The 16,643-nt window shown below is 39.5% G+C and overlaps 1 protein-coding gene across 2 annotated transcripts in view; it reads left to right on the top strand.

Annotated features, from left to right (window-relative positions):
* The window catches only part of LOC124263232 (CCR4-NOT transcription complex subunit 9-like), a 64,962-nt gene extending 59,685 nt beyond the window's left edge, over positions 1-5,277 (top strand). For both annotated transcript variants that reach the window (XM_046697824.1, XM_046697825.1), the window contains one exon: positions 4,393-5,277. In XM_046697824.1, the coding sequence (XP_046553780.1) occupies positions 4,393-4,573 (181 nt within the window). In that variant the 3' untranslated portion in view covers positions 4,574-5,277. The remainder of the gene's footprint in view (positions 1-4,392) is intronic.
* Positions 5,278-16,643: the final 11,366 nt, after the last annotated feature.

Here is a 16,643-nt window from a genome sequence, read left to right as displayed (position 1 = left end):
CCCACCTGAGGTGAGGTGAAAGTCACTTAAACAGGGGCCCATGGAAAATATAAAAATACATATGTAAACCCAGAGTGAGGCAATACTTATACCAAGCACATTTGGAGTATTTGATATAGAAAGCCGGTTTTAATTGGTAGAAATAATAACAACAACAGGACACCTGACCTGTACGATATATGTGGCTAAGGGAAGTGGGGCATGACCGCCTGCTGGATGATCATACTAGTCCATAGGGGATAGCTCCAACAGTATGTCAATACACCCAGTAGATAAACCACATGGGGCTACCCAGAATGAACACCTAATTATAGTAAATATTGATGAGTATGTAATAAATGGATATTACATGATTTATATTACTACAATTTGCAGGTAGATTATTGGCCATATATAATGTAACACATTATAATATTTTTATTGAATAATAGGTGACTGTTAATACTTTCTCATCAACTGGGGAAACATACTAAATTATGATTCTTATAACAACATGTAGAAATGCTTCATATTTAGCAAGAAATAACCGTGATTAATATTTCACAATTAATTAATATGGCTGCATGATAGTCAATGCTAAGGCTGTTGTTATCGTTTGATTGCATAATGCCAAACGTGAAGAGTACAAGACAGTTATCTTAAACAGAAAATAAACAAAGTTTGGAGATGGCAATACTATTCAAATGCTGAATGATTATGCTGTAAACATACAATGGTATCTATCAGTATTACTTACAGACCTATTGGTTAAGATGACAAATGGTTGTAAGAGAGAGTGAGTGAGTATGGTTTAATGCCACCTTTAGCAATATTCCAGCAATATCACGTCGGGGGACACCAGAAATCGGCTTCACACATTGTACCATGTTAGGAATCGAACCCAGGTCTGTATTTAGTTAAACTGCACATGATTAACAGAAATCTGCGGAAGGCCTAACTTAAAAAAACCAACATCAGCCCAGCTGAGAAACAAGCCATCAAGCAATTGAGACAAGACAAGGGCAAAGCCGCCATTGTCCTCTACAGGCACCCCTTCCACTACATGGCAGACAGCCAGCTGGACGACACCACAACCTATAAAAGATCAAGAAGGACCCCATGTCTAAACTGGATTGTCAGCTTAAGGCTACCCTGAAAACCCAGCGGGAGAAATATGAACTCTCCATAGATCTGTATAAAAAACTCTCAATATCCCATTCTCAACCACCACAGTCAAGATTCATAGATCCATGTGAAAACCTGTCTGCTAGCCTGTTCCCATAGCACTGTGTTTTATAATACTGCCCAACACCTTACCCAAGTACTCTCCCAATAATGCCTAGGTCACATATCCACTTTTGCCATGAAAGATTAGTTTACGATGCCTGGTTGTGCTGAAAATCAGCAAAATTGAGAGCTACCCGACCGGGAGCTGGACAATCATCCGTGGGCATCGGCTGTGTTCTTGACATTGGAAAGACCCCATTCACACACCGTGGACAAATAGGAAGAAAATAACTCGGGAGATTTTTTCTTATGGCGACCGGTGGTCCACATTCCCACCGGTAACGGATCTGTCGCACATCTTCCGGCAACCCACCAGTGACCCTACAGGCACCTGCCAGACCGCCCGGGAATCGGACAATTTTTTACAGTGTGCTGGTGTGGTTTGGTCACCAGAGGATAACAGAAAGATTGTCTGCCGGGAATCGATCAATACTCGGATTGTTTCCGTTTGTAGACCGTACGATTAAACTAAGTCAGAAGGTGACCAACCATAGTCTTGGCAAGTATCAAGCAGGCGCCGAACAGGTATCATTCAGACACCGGGAATCTTGACGTGCCTGGTCCAGGGTATAAACAATGGTCTGAATGGGTTGAGCAGCATAGGTCATCATAAGACCGGTACCACCCCTTTTCTTCCCTTTTTCAAATTCACAACAGCACTTGCACTTCTGCCTCTCTTCGAGTCTACTGAAATGTGGATTGTGAGACATAACTTGCAGTTAAACACCTTTGATTGAGCGAGCTCTTTTTCTAGCGAGCGGGAACCAGGCGATATTAATTCAGGCATCCAGGAACCAAACGATTTGGTTTACATCATAAGGATACCGTACGGGTATCAGGAGATGACCGGCTGATTCCCGCAAGATGACCCCTCAGTCACTTGATGAATTAAGCCTTCCATATTTCCCAATACTTCAGATACCCTGCCATCCACCTGTCAGTGACTGGAAGGGTTTCTTCAGATCATCATTGGTTTTGTGACTACTGCGACGATGTAACACAGATGTGGGCAAAAATCTGTCGCACGCCATAACATCGTTGAAACCCATCAATGCCCCACATTGGCCGGCGACCTTTGAAAAATTAGGAATATGTGACCTAGGCATAAGGCAAATCTGCCAACTCATTCATCAATGACTGTATTGATTTATGTAGCAAAATCCATCATATTACCAATCAAGTCCCCATCGTCAGCTATGATGTCATAGACCTTTTACTGATATACCGAGAGAAGAAGCCCTGCTGCCATTACACCACCGAATCAACAATCTTTCAAACTGCACCTTTCAAACCAACCTGCTGGGACTGGAAAGTGGATGATACTTAAGTCTTCCTCCAACCTCATCATGATCCCACTCAACTTCTCACCCATCTTAACAACCAACATCCCCGCATCAAATTCACAATGGAGACTGAGCAGAAAAAGCAACTTCCTTTCCTTGAAGTCTTGTGTCTCATACCTCCTCCAATCACTTCCAGACCACTATGCACAGAAAACCTACCCATATGAATCAATACATCCTCCCAAAGTTAAGACTGGCATCATCTCCACTCTACCCAGAAGAGCAAAGAACATCTGCTCCACAAATCTTCATGATGAAATTCAACACTTGAAGAGAGCCTATGTATACTAATGGAAAAAAGCAACTGTGCATAACATAAAATTGCATAAAATATAAGTTGATTGAAAAGTTATAAATATCAGCTCTAAGTAAACATGTACCAAAACACTTTGCATAAAATTTGATGTCACTTATCACGCATGGCACATGCACTTTGTGCAAAATGAAAATATTGAAAATTTAAGAATGGTTGATTTTTCTTCAGCATCTGAATGTTGTGGAAAACATGTTAATTTCAACCTAAACTGTGCATACTTCATGCCATCGGTATTCTGGTGAATGGAATGGCCAAAAATGAAGTGGTCAGATATTTTGATGTCCATCGAAACACGATCTCATGGAGCTCATGGAGATGTTTTCAACATAATATCGGAACACGTCCAGGGATGACATCACTTCAGCAAGACAACCACATTCGTCTGAACCATCCAAGGAATTGATTCCAGACTGCGAGTTTGACTGCTCAGACATTCCTGGCTTACGTCCTATCAGTTTCAGGACTGTACGGAACCGACTGAGGGAGCACAACACCTGCCTGGCCCTGACGGCCTGCAATAAGTCTTGCTCCGCTGCTGACAGGCACTTCTTGGCTAGTGCAGACAGCATCTCTGGTACAGGAAACAATATTTGGATGTTGTTTTGTTCACTGGTGAGTCGAGATAACATCTGGACAGCTCAGATGGCAGGGCAAGTGTGTATAGACGGCGAAGTGAACGGTATGCTGACATATGCTTTGTTCAACATTGACAGTTTGGTGGCAGTATTGTTATGGTATGGGGAAGCATCACATCTCTTGGTCGGAAACAACTTGTCATTGTCAATCTGACAGGTCTGCGATGTCAGCCTAAAGAGACCTATCTTCACGCTTTAGAAAGATAATCCCCGACCACATGTCGCTCATGTTGTGACATTTCCCGGATGGGACTCCACCCTAAAAAGTACTAGAATCTGTACTTTACTTTACTAATCCCAAATATAACATATGTTACATTTGACCACTTTCTAATGGTATTGTGTAATAATTACAACATATGTTAGATTTATACCTGTTAATTGCTACCCGTTGTACTCTATTTTCTAATAACTTTCAAACCTTTTTAATAGTTTGCCTTTGATACCATAACTTTTCAGTTTATCAATAAGGCATTATCAAAGGCATTACTTATGTCGCAGAAGACAACATGTTGCATTTTATTGTTGCATTTTCTAAAAGGCATTGTTTGTTTTGGGTTGGTCAGTAGTGACTTTATGGTTGAATAGGTTGGTGTTTTTCCCATGTTGGCCAATTCCTCATGATATAGCATTTCAGTTAATCAACTCCTAGGGAGCAGCATTGTTGCTGTTTCTGTCCCAATGCAATTTGTAAATGTTTGTCCTGGTTGCTGTATGATTTGTTCAAGGATGACAACTGTGCACAATTCCTTCAGGAAATGTGGTGGAACATAAAGTATTTATTGTGTTTTGAAATGTTAATTACTGAAACTTCTATTGTCCTTTTTCACAGAGCATGTGAAGCCTTACGCCAGTGCCTACCAGACCAACTCAAAGACAGCACATTTGCCACATGTCTTAAAGATGATAACTCTACCAAAAGATGGCTTTCTCAGCTGCAAGTAAACCTTGAAGCACCCACTGGCCCTGGACCTGACCCACGTGGCATGACAACACCTCTTCATCAACAGTGACTAGAACAAACTACCTATGTCAGTCAAGTTCCTGTTAATTTGTTCTTTCATTAGTCATAACAATTTCACTTTTTGGATAATGTACAGTTAGTATATTTCAAAGTCCAAATTAAGATTTTGTTGATGGCACCTTCCAAGCTAAACTCATCAATAATTGATGTAATTATTTCAATTAAAGACAACATTATGCATAAAGTTAAAATAATTAAAGAGTTATGTTTTTTTATCTCTTAGGTGTTTAATTCCTGAAATGTTGTACAGTAAAAGAAACTTACAATAATTATGGTTAGGCACTTATGTCATTTATGGAACCAGTTAATGTACACTATCTTGTATTATGATTTTTTGGCAAGTGAGTTGTTTTAGTACGAATCAGTCACATGATTACATATTTATATCTCGTTCACCACGACCAGGGGTCCAGGTGAGCTTATGGCATGGCATGTTGTTTGCTATTTGCCCATTGGTTACCTTTTGACTTTATCGTCACACTGGCTAAACGGATATGCCTTTTGATGAGGTTAGCTAGCACTATAATAGGACTCAAATGTATTCACAGCAGTAAAGTAAAAAAAATATTAACTTTTCTTCAAAGTTTGTATATGAAAGATACTCGTGTTTGTTCGTGCCAGCAACATTTGCTTGGGGATGTGTTTTCATGTATTGCATTACATCAAACATGACAATAAACTGAATGCATCATACATATCATGTCAATTTGTGCATTTCAAATGTGAGAATAGTAAATTACGTGAAGTGTGTGTTTAAAATGCCTTGGATTTCTGTTTCCTGTCCATACCCATAAGCAAAGACTGGTGATTTCATTAATTTAAGGCAATTAATGCTGCATGTTTGTGACAGAAACACATGAAGAGTAGATGTGAAGGATCTTTCAAAATAGTTGCAGGCAGGAGACAGATTCAAAGCTGCAGCTCACTTATGAAAAAAAATTCTATTTAAAGGATTTACAAATGCCACATGATTCATAACATACATTATACATGTAACAGCTTATGAGAAAGCAATATCTTGCACCTCATGAGCTGACATTATCAGTCTATTACTGAGGATGTACAAGGTTTAATAAGTTATTCATTGAATTACTTCAATTCATTGTTTTTAAAACAGTGACATATAGGGTTTTGTTTGATACCATAATTAGCAAGACAAGTACTGCAATTGTAAGATTTGTGTGGCATCATTATTTTTAGTGATATCATTATTCATTTAATAGAATGACACATGTAAATATAGTTGCAGGCAACGATGAGGTCTCCTTGGCTTTACCTTCTATCAATTGTAACTGAGGACTAGATATCATCGTCCAAAACGAAGCCAGAACACATGTTTTGACAGGCGCGCGGATCTCCCAAATACAGCCGGGGTCGCAGGGGTCATGTACCTTTTAAAAGTACCGGAGAAGAAATAGTTCCCTCTTTAAAAGGCTGTATCTCAGTTGTTCTTGGGTCTACGGTCAAAACAATTAGTGTTCTGGAATCACCAAGACATCATCTACCATACTGGCACATTTTGGGAGCAAACTACTCAGAAAACTGCTGAAAAACATGTCCAAAAACTGAAAACAAAAATAACTGCCAAACGGTACGTTTTAGCGACTTGACCCGTCCAGGCAAAATTGTTGGGAATTCAATTGTGCATCTGTACAAGAAATTTGGAAGTGTTGGAACAATTAGTTCTTGAGATATTTGCTGTCAAACGTTGAAATTTTGGAATTAATTTTGAATTATCTCCCTTTTGCTATTGGGCCAAGAGCCTAGAGATTTTTAAGGGGAATATTCTACACCTCAGTGCATCTGTGTGATTTTTGGTAAGAGATTCGAAGCATTGGTTTAGGAGTTATGTTTGGAACAAAAATCGTCGGAATAATAAATAATAATAATAATAATCCGAACGATTACAATAGGTCTCCTGCCTCCTGGATGGTCTTCAGTATGAATTTTAGAAAATATGAATGATTAAAAAAGAATAATAGAATGATAGTATCAATAACATTTATAAGAATTTGTTGCCCTCCCATTTGGACAGAAATATGTTTTAAATATATAAAAAAAGAATTAGGCATGTAAGTTTCTGTAAAGCACGACCATCTTTGGCTGTTGCTGAGGAGTTAGTGAAAATGAAATATCTTTAAACAACTCAGAAACTTTAACAAATGTAATGATACTTTACATAATTGTTGGCACCATCATCATGTTTCTTACAGTTCATAGAATGTTACACAGGGTTCATACTGTCCTCACTCATAAACGAGTCCACATTACAGCCAGTTTTAAGTACAACTTTGAACATACCTGGTGAGGAAATGTGCCTTGATGCTATTTTCAAACCTTTGCTCTCCATTCACTTTTATTGAAGAGCGTTTGCTGTGCATGCCTGGATCATCCCATTGAGGCATAATGGGGATGTGTATGTAAATTCATGAGCTGTATTAAAGATGTTTTCACTTTACGTGTTCTGTATACTGTGTGTGTGTGTCAATTTCGAAGTCAAAACAGTACGTTTACCAGAAATATACTTGTAAAAGAAAAGCAACAAAAAAATGTCAAGCAATTACCAATTTTGGTGTTGCATTAAGGGCGTGTATTTGCATATCTGGCACCAAGTTTACATTTCATACACCCAAAAAACCATGAATGTGGCTAACTAAACTAAAATTGAAATCTAATATTCGCAAAGTGTACATATCTGTATCAAACCCTGTAAATATGTGAAGTATTTGAAGGAATTCCTTGTCTATAAGTAGCTTACAGACTGGGAGATATGCAGTACAAACGGCTTTGATAGAGGAAGTGATTACAAGAAATGTTAGTTGGGCTGCTTTTGAATTGTCACAAAATGGATAGAGAAATGTCTTCAATGAAAACTGTCTACTGGTTAATTGAGGAAGATGATACAACCTTGAAATAACTATCTGTACCAGAACACCTAGGGCTTGATGGGTGGGAAAATATTGAGAGATTTGGTGTTGGCCAAAATGCATCATATCATATTCTAGAATAACCTCTGATGAATTTCAAAGTCTTTTGCTGATGTTATTCAGGAGAATATTGACCAAAAACAACATTGAATGTTTATTTACAGCAGTATAGACATTAATATCACCAAGAAGCGTGTGTTAAATGGCCACATTGTGACTGAACAAAAGGAATCTGAATCTCTGTTATTGGTTAGGCGCAAACGTCGCCAACCTTATAATCAGGCTGAATTTTCTCTCAGTTGAAATTTATATCTGTATATACATATCAATATATATATATGTGGAATCTTCAAAATAGCTTTCAGCCAATGATACTTAGTCTCTTTGTATTTTGGCAATGACCAATGAACATACCTGTTGCTAAATCGGAGCCACGTGACGATGTGGGTAATTCTGAACAAGTCTTAGATATGAAAACAAGTTAGGTTTGGATTCTGTATGGGGATGGATGAATTCCTTGGCTAGAGAGCACTTTACCCCGTTGCGGAGCAATTATCGTGCTATAGCGCTACTGCGCTCAAGTACTGTCTCATGCTCCGTCTCACTTCGCTGCCAGTCAACAATCCTCAGGGTTAGGACCTGGTTTAGGGTTACGGTATGGCACCTTTTCCCATCCTTTGGGAGCTGACAAATCTATAGAGGAAACAAACCTTTACGATCCATGAAGAGGTAGGATTCACACGATTTTTGCAAATAAGCGGGGGATAGGGGAACATGTATTGTTCTGATGACTCGTTACCATCCACCATAAAATAGAAACAATATATAGGACCATGTTTCCTCCGTCTGTCACAAGTACTTCATTTCCAGACATGGTGAGACCTGACAAAGACCTTTGATATGAAATGTCATACACTGGAGATGAGTACCGTATTTGCGATGCGAGTTCCGATCTCTAATAGAAGCATGCCCTGAATAGACGGAGGTGTAGTCATCGTGATCCTCTTGAAATCAGCTTCACCCCCAAATAATCTCACGTCTTTCTCACTAAATTTCTTAATGTACTCAGCGCCTCCAACGTTGCCTTTTGAAAGGCTTTTCTTGCTTGGAAATGTGAGGCTTGGTGTAAAGCGATATTGCTGTTGTAAAATTTACAAAACTGAAACTGATTGGACGTAAGCCAGGAATGGTCCGATCAGTCAAACTGTCAGTTTGGAATCAATTTCAGCTGATAATGCTGTTGTTATTTTTACGAAAGTAAAAGAATTTATGTAAGTTGGATGGACAGTGGACTGAAATAACAGCATTTGGGTCTGAAGGTGCTTCAGTCATGACAGGTAGCTATAGAACAGGTGGAGTTGCCACACTTGCTTGCAATGAAAGTCCCATCTCAGTAAATATACACTGCATGGCACGCAGACTTGTCTTTGCAATCTTAAAAGCAGCAGATTAGATGAGGGTCAAGAGGTCAAAATAAGAAAGCAACAGTTCATTCAATAAGTACACAAAGAGTCCCATAATGAGACAGGAGTTAGGGGACACTTCATCAATAGCGTGTGACCACGCTGGGCCAACAGTCGTCGGTGGGCGGATTACGTCAGCAAATCCTGTTTCATAAATCCAAGAGAGTTTGTTCCAATTTCCTGTTGGTTCACTGGAGTTGGTACACGCTGTCTCAGCTCATAATCAAGAAGGTCGCAGAAAACAGGCTGGCCAAGGCAATACGTTGACGTTAACGTTGTGCGGGTATTCTCGTACAATTTCTGGCAGATAACTTTTTGAGTGGCATTTTTAGAAGTTGGGAAGTACAATATAGCACAAACTTTATGGATAACAACTTCTTTTATTTCATGAGTGTGACGTTTCGATACAGATTCTTATACTGTTGTCAAGCAGGAGAACGGAATAAGAATCTGTATCGAAACGTCGCACTCATGAAATATAAGTTGTTATCCATAAAGTTTGTTCTATGTTGTGATTTCTGGCGATGTGACATTTCTGGTGTCCCCCGCCGTGATATTGCTGGAATATTGCTAAAAGCGGCGAAAACTAAACTCAGTCAGTCTGGCGATGTGAGGCCTTGCGTTGTTGTGCTGGGCGGAACCGCTTTTTCCCTGATTCAAGGGAAGTAACTTACTCTTTCACACTACATAGGACATGCGAATGTGGGCCCACAATAGAATATAAACATCTTGTCGACAAGAAATCACAGATACCCGATGAAAGAAATATTCATTAATACAATCTGAGGGTCACTTAATGATACAAAATACATGAAATAGTTACTATTCAGTAAAACCAATAGAAAGCAACACCCAGTACTTGTGCCGCGAAACATTGTCGTGGAGCCATTCATGTTCATATTGGTGCGAAACATGAATCGCTCTGGATCAGTACCCTTTTAATCTGCGAAATATACTACTGGAATAAATTAACTGACTGTGCATTATTTGATGCTTTGCCATGTTTTCATGCAAGGAGATGATTACATGATTTGTGATGTTTTCCGTAATCACTGTTTAACTATTGACATGATAATATCAAAATTTCAGAAGAAATCTCGACTGGTCAGTGAACAAAACACCATCCCATTATTGTCTCCAGTACCATAGATGCTGTCTGCACCAGTCAAGACGTGGCTATCGGTGATATTGGGGCCGGATGTTGTGTTCCCTCAGTCTGTTCCATACAGTCCTGGAACTGATGGGACGTAAGCCAGGAATGGTCCGAGCAGTCAAACCGGCAGTCTGGAATCAATTCCAGAATTTTCGGTCTGAGGCAAATCGCTTGTCTTCCGCTTATGAAAAGTCATACACTGGAGATGAGAGTACCATATTTGCGATGCGAGTACCGATCTCTCATAGACACAAGGCCCTAATAGGCGGAGGTATAGTCATCGTGATCCTCTTCAAATCAGCTTCACCCGCAAATCATCTCACGTCCTTCTACCTATTGCTCCTTTACATATACACTCTTATTGTAAAGTAATTCGGTATTGGATAAAGTTAATACACATGCCAGGCTATCGCTTACCAAGGAAATGTTATAATATGATGATTTTATATGATAGAAATGGACACAATTATTATTTTCTACTGGATTTGGAGATATTTGGCATAACCAAGAAAATGGAATATATCCGGAATTCATCAACTCATTTACTCAAAGACTAAAAGATATGTATTTTCAAAACTGGCAAGAAAAATTATCTATTTCAAGCAAATGTGACACATACCTAATGTTTAAAAACAATATCCATACCGAATTCCATCTATCATGTTTAAATGTAAAAATGTATAGAGTATGTTTAACACGATTCCGATGCTCATCTCATGAACTTCTAATCGAGAAAGGTAGATAAATAGAGAATATAAAAACTGTAAATTATGTAATACAAATGCAATTGAAGACGAGTATCATTTTCTTCTTGTATGCCCTAACTACAGTAGTCTTCGAAGCAAATATATAAGAGAAAAATATTATGTCCATCCAAACAGGCTTAAGTTTTCACTACTGCTGAACAGTTCAAATCCTAAAGAAATTGAAAACCTGTCCATGTATATGTTCTACTCATTTGTACATAGAAAACGTATTGTTCCTTGAACGTTAATAAAGCAATGTATATAGTGTACTATAGGCCTGAGGCCTTTTCAGTACCGGAATAAAGATTGATTGAACCAACATCTCTTGCATTCCGCATACCAATAAGTCGCCGTCTTTGAGCAGTTGTCAGTTGAGGGGGGCTCATATACACCGGGGAAAAGCACCACTAAATATGTTGACTACTGACAGAACTATGTACAAGTTTAGCTTGTGTATGATAATACATCTGAGAAAATATTGCAACTGTACTTGATGGAAAGTGTCTCCAAAACACACCCTGTGGAGCATATCCAGGGGCAAACCCACAAATTGTCACAAGTGCAGTTTGTGCACATGTCACAGATCGGTATTTAAACTGCTTGGGTTACAATGTTTAGTCATTTTTCTGACACTATGGTGAGAAGAAGATTATCGGATACCCAGAGATGGCAGATTATTGGTGTGCATAATTCCGGTATGACCTTTAAAGCAATTGGTCTGGGGATGAATGTCCACGACACAGTTGTCAGTCGTTTGGTCAGATACAGGGTGGCGTCACATCGTGAAGACAGGGCACTAAATATTGAGGTTCCCGCATTCGCAACAAGCACTGACCTTAGCCATCACTACTTACTATTTCGCCGGGATTCTGGGGAAACAAGCATATGGAGAGCCGGGAACAAGTCTAGAAGGGCCACCAAACGTCATCTACTGAGTGCCCATCACCAACAAGCACGTTGGGGATTTGTGTTTACCACTTCAACGCTGGAATCTAAGGACTTGGCGAAGAGTACATTGGTCTAATGAAAGTCAATTCCTTCTTCACTTAACTGATGGACGCTTGGAAGCAGCGAATTACAGCATTTGCAGCAAAAAAACCCAACCCATTCAACCAACTCTTTCCTTTGGTGGAGGTTCCGTCATGGTTTTGGGATGTGTCTCTCATGACTGAAAACTGGTGCACACCACCACCACCACTGACGTTAACCGAAACATACAACGTTTTAAAAATTACTGAGGGTGTTTTCTTTTTCCAAGGTGTATATTAGCTTACCAACAACGAAAGCAACTTGATTTTCCAAGTTAACGAGTTGTAACAACACTTTACTGAAACGTGATATTTGCTAAATTGCTGATATACGTATTGCACGTGATCCTCTGATCGTAGCACGTACATATCTAAAACCAATGTATGGCGCGCCCGAAGAGTCAGAATGCCCGTAAAACAAACATATATATCTAAGATATGAAGAGGCTATGAATATAAGAGGCCATATGGGTGTTAAACCTCAAAGGTAATGTTATATATTTTTATCAGGGGTTTCCTAATTTCACAAAGATGTCTCTTCATTTCGCGAACATGCCATCATATTTCGTGAGCACACCATACGACATCGTGTGTTCAATTTAGTATTTCGTGAGCGCAATAAGAACACCTTTTTCACTTTCATCTATGCCCCATAAAGGGCAGTACTACCGTAACATAGTAAACACAGAAGTTAGAGCAGTGAAATGGAATAATTTTTTTCAGATCTGTTTTTTCTGAATTCTACATTTCAGCATTAGTGTTATAGATCCTACTGTGCGATGTGGCTATTGTTCATTTAGTGGTACATTCCAAGAGAGTCAACTACTGCGTGGTAGCATCAATGACAAGAAGGTTTAGACACAAGGCAGGGGTGCACATCAGAAGTTTGGCCAGAGAAATTGCCCCTCGATGAAATAATGCATTTGTTTCCATATGCGCTGTGATCTTTTCCCTTTCATTTGGGGGACGGACAGATGTCTGACAGGGGCCAAATCCGAACTCTGAGCGGGTCAAGAAACATCTCAAACTTACGAGAGCATGTACTGAGTATCCTTAACCACAACTCGCATAACTGAGGATTTCATTCGAAATGAAGGTTTTGTTTGTATTCTGTTTGTTGTTTGATAATTTCGTGCTTTCAAGTTTACACAGATTCCCGAACGTTGGTTGGTTGAGAGAGCGGTCATGTGATCTAAATTTCAAGGTTCATTAGTCTTGAACCCCTCTAATCGTTCATACTTGTGTAAACACCGTTCATACGTGTGTGAACGTTTTTCGCTTCGGTTTCAAGGACCCCCAATAATTGGTGATACCAATTTCGCGAACGAACCTGTTTCAAGTCACCCCAAGTTTGGCAATGTCACTACCAAACGGATTGCTGAACATTGTTCCTTTTCACAGGAGTTTAATGTCTCGCAGTTTGCGGGTTCATCCGGCGGTTTTCTGCCCCGAGGTCTGTTTAACAACTGCTCAATAAATTTCACAATAAACAATCACAAATAAATAGAATACAACAAGATCTGTTTCCTATTCGCCACGCCGCACAACTTCGAAGTCGGTCAGTGTATTATTACGCGGTCAAACAAGGTATTTACAAGTGAAAAGGTACAATGCCAGTTTGTTAAAATGGTATTGTTATTGCTTCTGATATTTGTTTCTGTTTGATACTGTTATTGATTATACTTATTGAAGCAGTTTCAAACCTCATAACGAATTTGTTGTTATATTTTAAAGATCGAATACTTTGAGAACTATTTCTTGAAGGGGGTTGGGATACATGTGTATAAAGAAATCGCTGTGTATACAAACATCGCTGCAATACGTACGTTCTTGAACCGAATGGCATTACAACATTTTACAGGTATTAAAACACACTAAACAATGATCATCTACAAGTGGGTGGAAAACGTATGTGTAAACTTCAAAGTGCGAAATTATAAGAATTGAATGTCAGTTTGTGTGTTTGCACTGAAAAATGAACGATGTCAAAGCGTTGTTCAAACTCTCGCGTGAACTCGCTCGTAAACTCGCTCGTTCACACGAGTTTGAACACCGCTTTGACATCGTTCATTTTTCAGTGCAAACACACAAACTGACATTCAATTCTTAATTGTTTGACGCCACGCTCAGCAATATTCCAGCTATGTGGCGGAGGTCTGTAAATAATCAAGTCTGGACCAAACAATCCAGAGATCAACAGCATGAATATCAATCTACGCAATTGGGATACGATGACATGTGTCAACCCAGTCAGCGAACCTGACCACCTGACCCATTATATATTCCTCATACGACAAGCATGGGTTACTGAAGACTAATTCTAACCCGGATCGTGACGGATGATATGACCGTTGCCCCACTTGACATGATCAAATCTCCACTCTCTCGATGGACAGCGGATTATTTTGCATAATTTGTGGGTTCTTCTTGTTTCAATAAAATATATACTGTCAACTATATTGATCGACTTAAATAGTAGTCATGCTCACGCTGAATGGACAAATCGCTTTTCCAAGAATTTCGCTCGTGGTCGCTTTTAGATGATTGTGAGCGATGCGTATACGTAATGTTTAAGAGAATCATATTTGCTTAAACTGACCATGGTTTCAATTTTTGCTACATCATATGCCCAATTTCATAGCTATTTGTACATAAAAATCAGTTGATTAATAGTCTTGCGATTTTACGTCTCTTCTTTCACCTTTTTGGCCCACAATCTTGTGAGTAAACTTAGTTTACAGAGTATTTCATTTACAAATGAAGATGGATTTGTCGACAGGCCATGTTTATTAATTTGTGTATGTTAAATGTTATTTTATATATCTGATGTCCCCTTGCAAAAAAAATAGATATAACATACTCAACCAGAAAGGTTTAGCACGCTGGTATATCAAATGACAAAAATCATGTGGTACCAAAAATAAATTGTTTATCCAAACCATGTTGGTTTTGCATTTCATTTTTTCATCTTACAGTCACTCAAACCTTGTGTTCATTATTCTCCACAACGCCACTATGACTCCAAAATCAAAAGTGCGGTATTGCTAAAAAAACGTCAATATCGTGTGTGGCCTCCATTGGCCTGAATTACAGCTGTACATCGCCGTCTCATGCTGTTAACAACTGCTCTCCACTCACCAACGTTAATGTGGGCGAATGAGGGCATTTTCAAGGTCACGACGGTTATCAATATGGGGTGACCCTCCTGCCGAGAATGTCCCATACATGCTCTATGGGAGAGAGGTCTGAGGATCTTGCTGGCCAATGTATACACGTAGAGGTTGAATGTTGTGTTGCCGAAGAAGATCTCTTGTTCGAATGGCTGTGTGCGGTCTAACGTTTTCATGTTGAAACGTAAAGCCGGGATTTCGTTGCATGAATGGGATGACAGTTTGTCTGATGATCTCGTCGCAGTAACGTTGTACATTCAGGTTTCCTGGGACAAGAATCAAGTCTGTCTTTCCTCCTGCATGGAACCCAGCCCAAACCATGACGCTGCCTCCTCCATAGCGGTCACGTTCGATAACGTTATTGGCGTAATAACGTTCACCCACTCGACGCCATACTCTGCGTCGTCCATTTGCAAATTCCACACAGAAACGTGATTCATTAGAGAATAATGTCTGGTTCCACTGTTGATGACGCCAGCGCCGATGACCACGTGCCCATTGCAAACGTTCCTGTCTGTGACGTTGTCTCAGTGGAACACCAACCACTGGTCGTCGGGCAAACAGTCAGGCTGTGTGCAAACGGTTCCTTACCGTTTGGGGATGAACAGTCGGGCCGGTCACCTGTTGCAACTGTCTAGACAACTTTGGAGAGATGACGTCGATTCCACGAAAACCACAGACAAATGCACGTGGCTTTCAATTCTCTCGTAACACAACAATTCCACAGGTGTCACAAGTTTACAGGTATCAGTTTCAGACTAATGAGGACATTGATTATATTTGTAAGGACAATTTTGTGCAGCGTGCTAAACTTATTTGGTTGAGTATATACTACATTCTATGTAACATGTGGTGTTGCGAATGAACCAGTTCGTTAACTGCATTGCTGTGAAAATACCCTTTACTCATAGAGGTTTATTTAATAAGCAAGTTTATTCAGTATATTCATAGTACACACACTGAATTAGTCAAGAAACATGTCAATCCCGCCACGAAGTAATGGCAAAAAGCAGCACTAACGGAATGTGAATACAATGTTGTAGAGACGCTCGATTAACTCATGCTTAACAATAAGAGTTAAACAACATAGAGGTTCATTTATGTCGCGCAACACTGCGCATGTCAATATTGTTGACCGTCCCCTATCTGTCGCCCATGCCAACAGTAACAATGCAACATACGTCGTGTACAGATATTTGATTTTAGTGCCCATCCTTGTTGCGTTAATGGTGAGATACAAGACTACAGTGCATGTTTCTTGTGACTGACTTCTGGAAGCATTATCTTTTCACATAAAAGGAGTTTAATTTACCTGATCAAAGACAACCGTTGATCACCTGATTGTCTGGTCCGGACTCATATAACTGGAATATTGCTGAATGCGGCGTCAAACAACATACAACATACAAACAAAACCTTCATTTCAACGATTACTTTTCGAATGAAATCCTCATGCAGTTACGCGAGTTGTGGGTAAAGATACTCAGTACATGATCTCGTAAGTCCATCTGGCTAATTAAGCTAAAGAATTTTCTTGACACGCTCGGAGTTCGGATTTGGCCCCTGTCTGTA

The sequence above is a fragment of the Haliotis rubra genome, unplaced genomic scaffold, assembly GCF_003918875.1.
Source record: "Haliotis rubra isolate DU_JTF1 unplaced genomic scaffold, ASM391887v1 Scf873, whole genome shotgun sequence".
NCBI lineage: Eukaryota > Metazoa > Mollusca > Gastropoda > Lepetellida > Haliotidae > Haliotis > Haliotis rubra.
The sequence above is the reverse complement of the archived record's forward strand: the minus strand, read 5'-3'. Positions and strand labels throughout refer to the sequence as shown.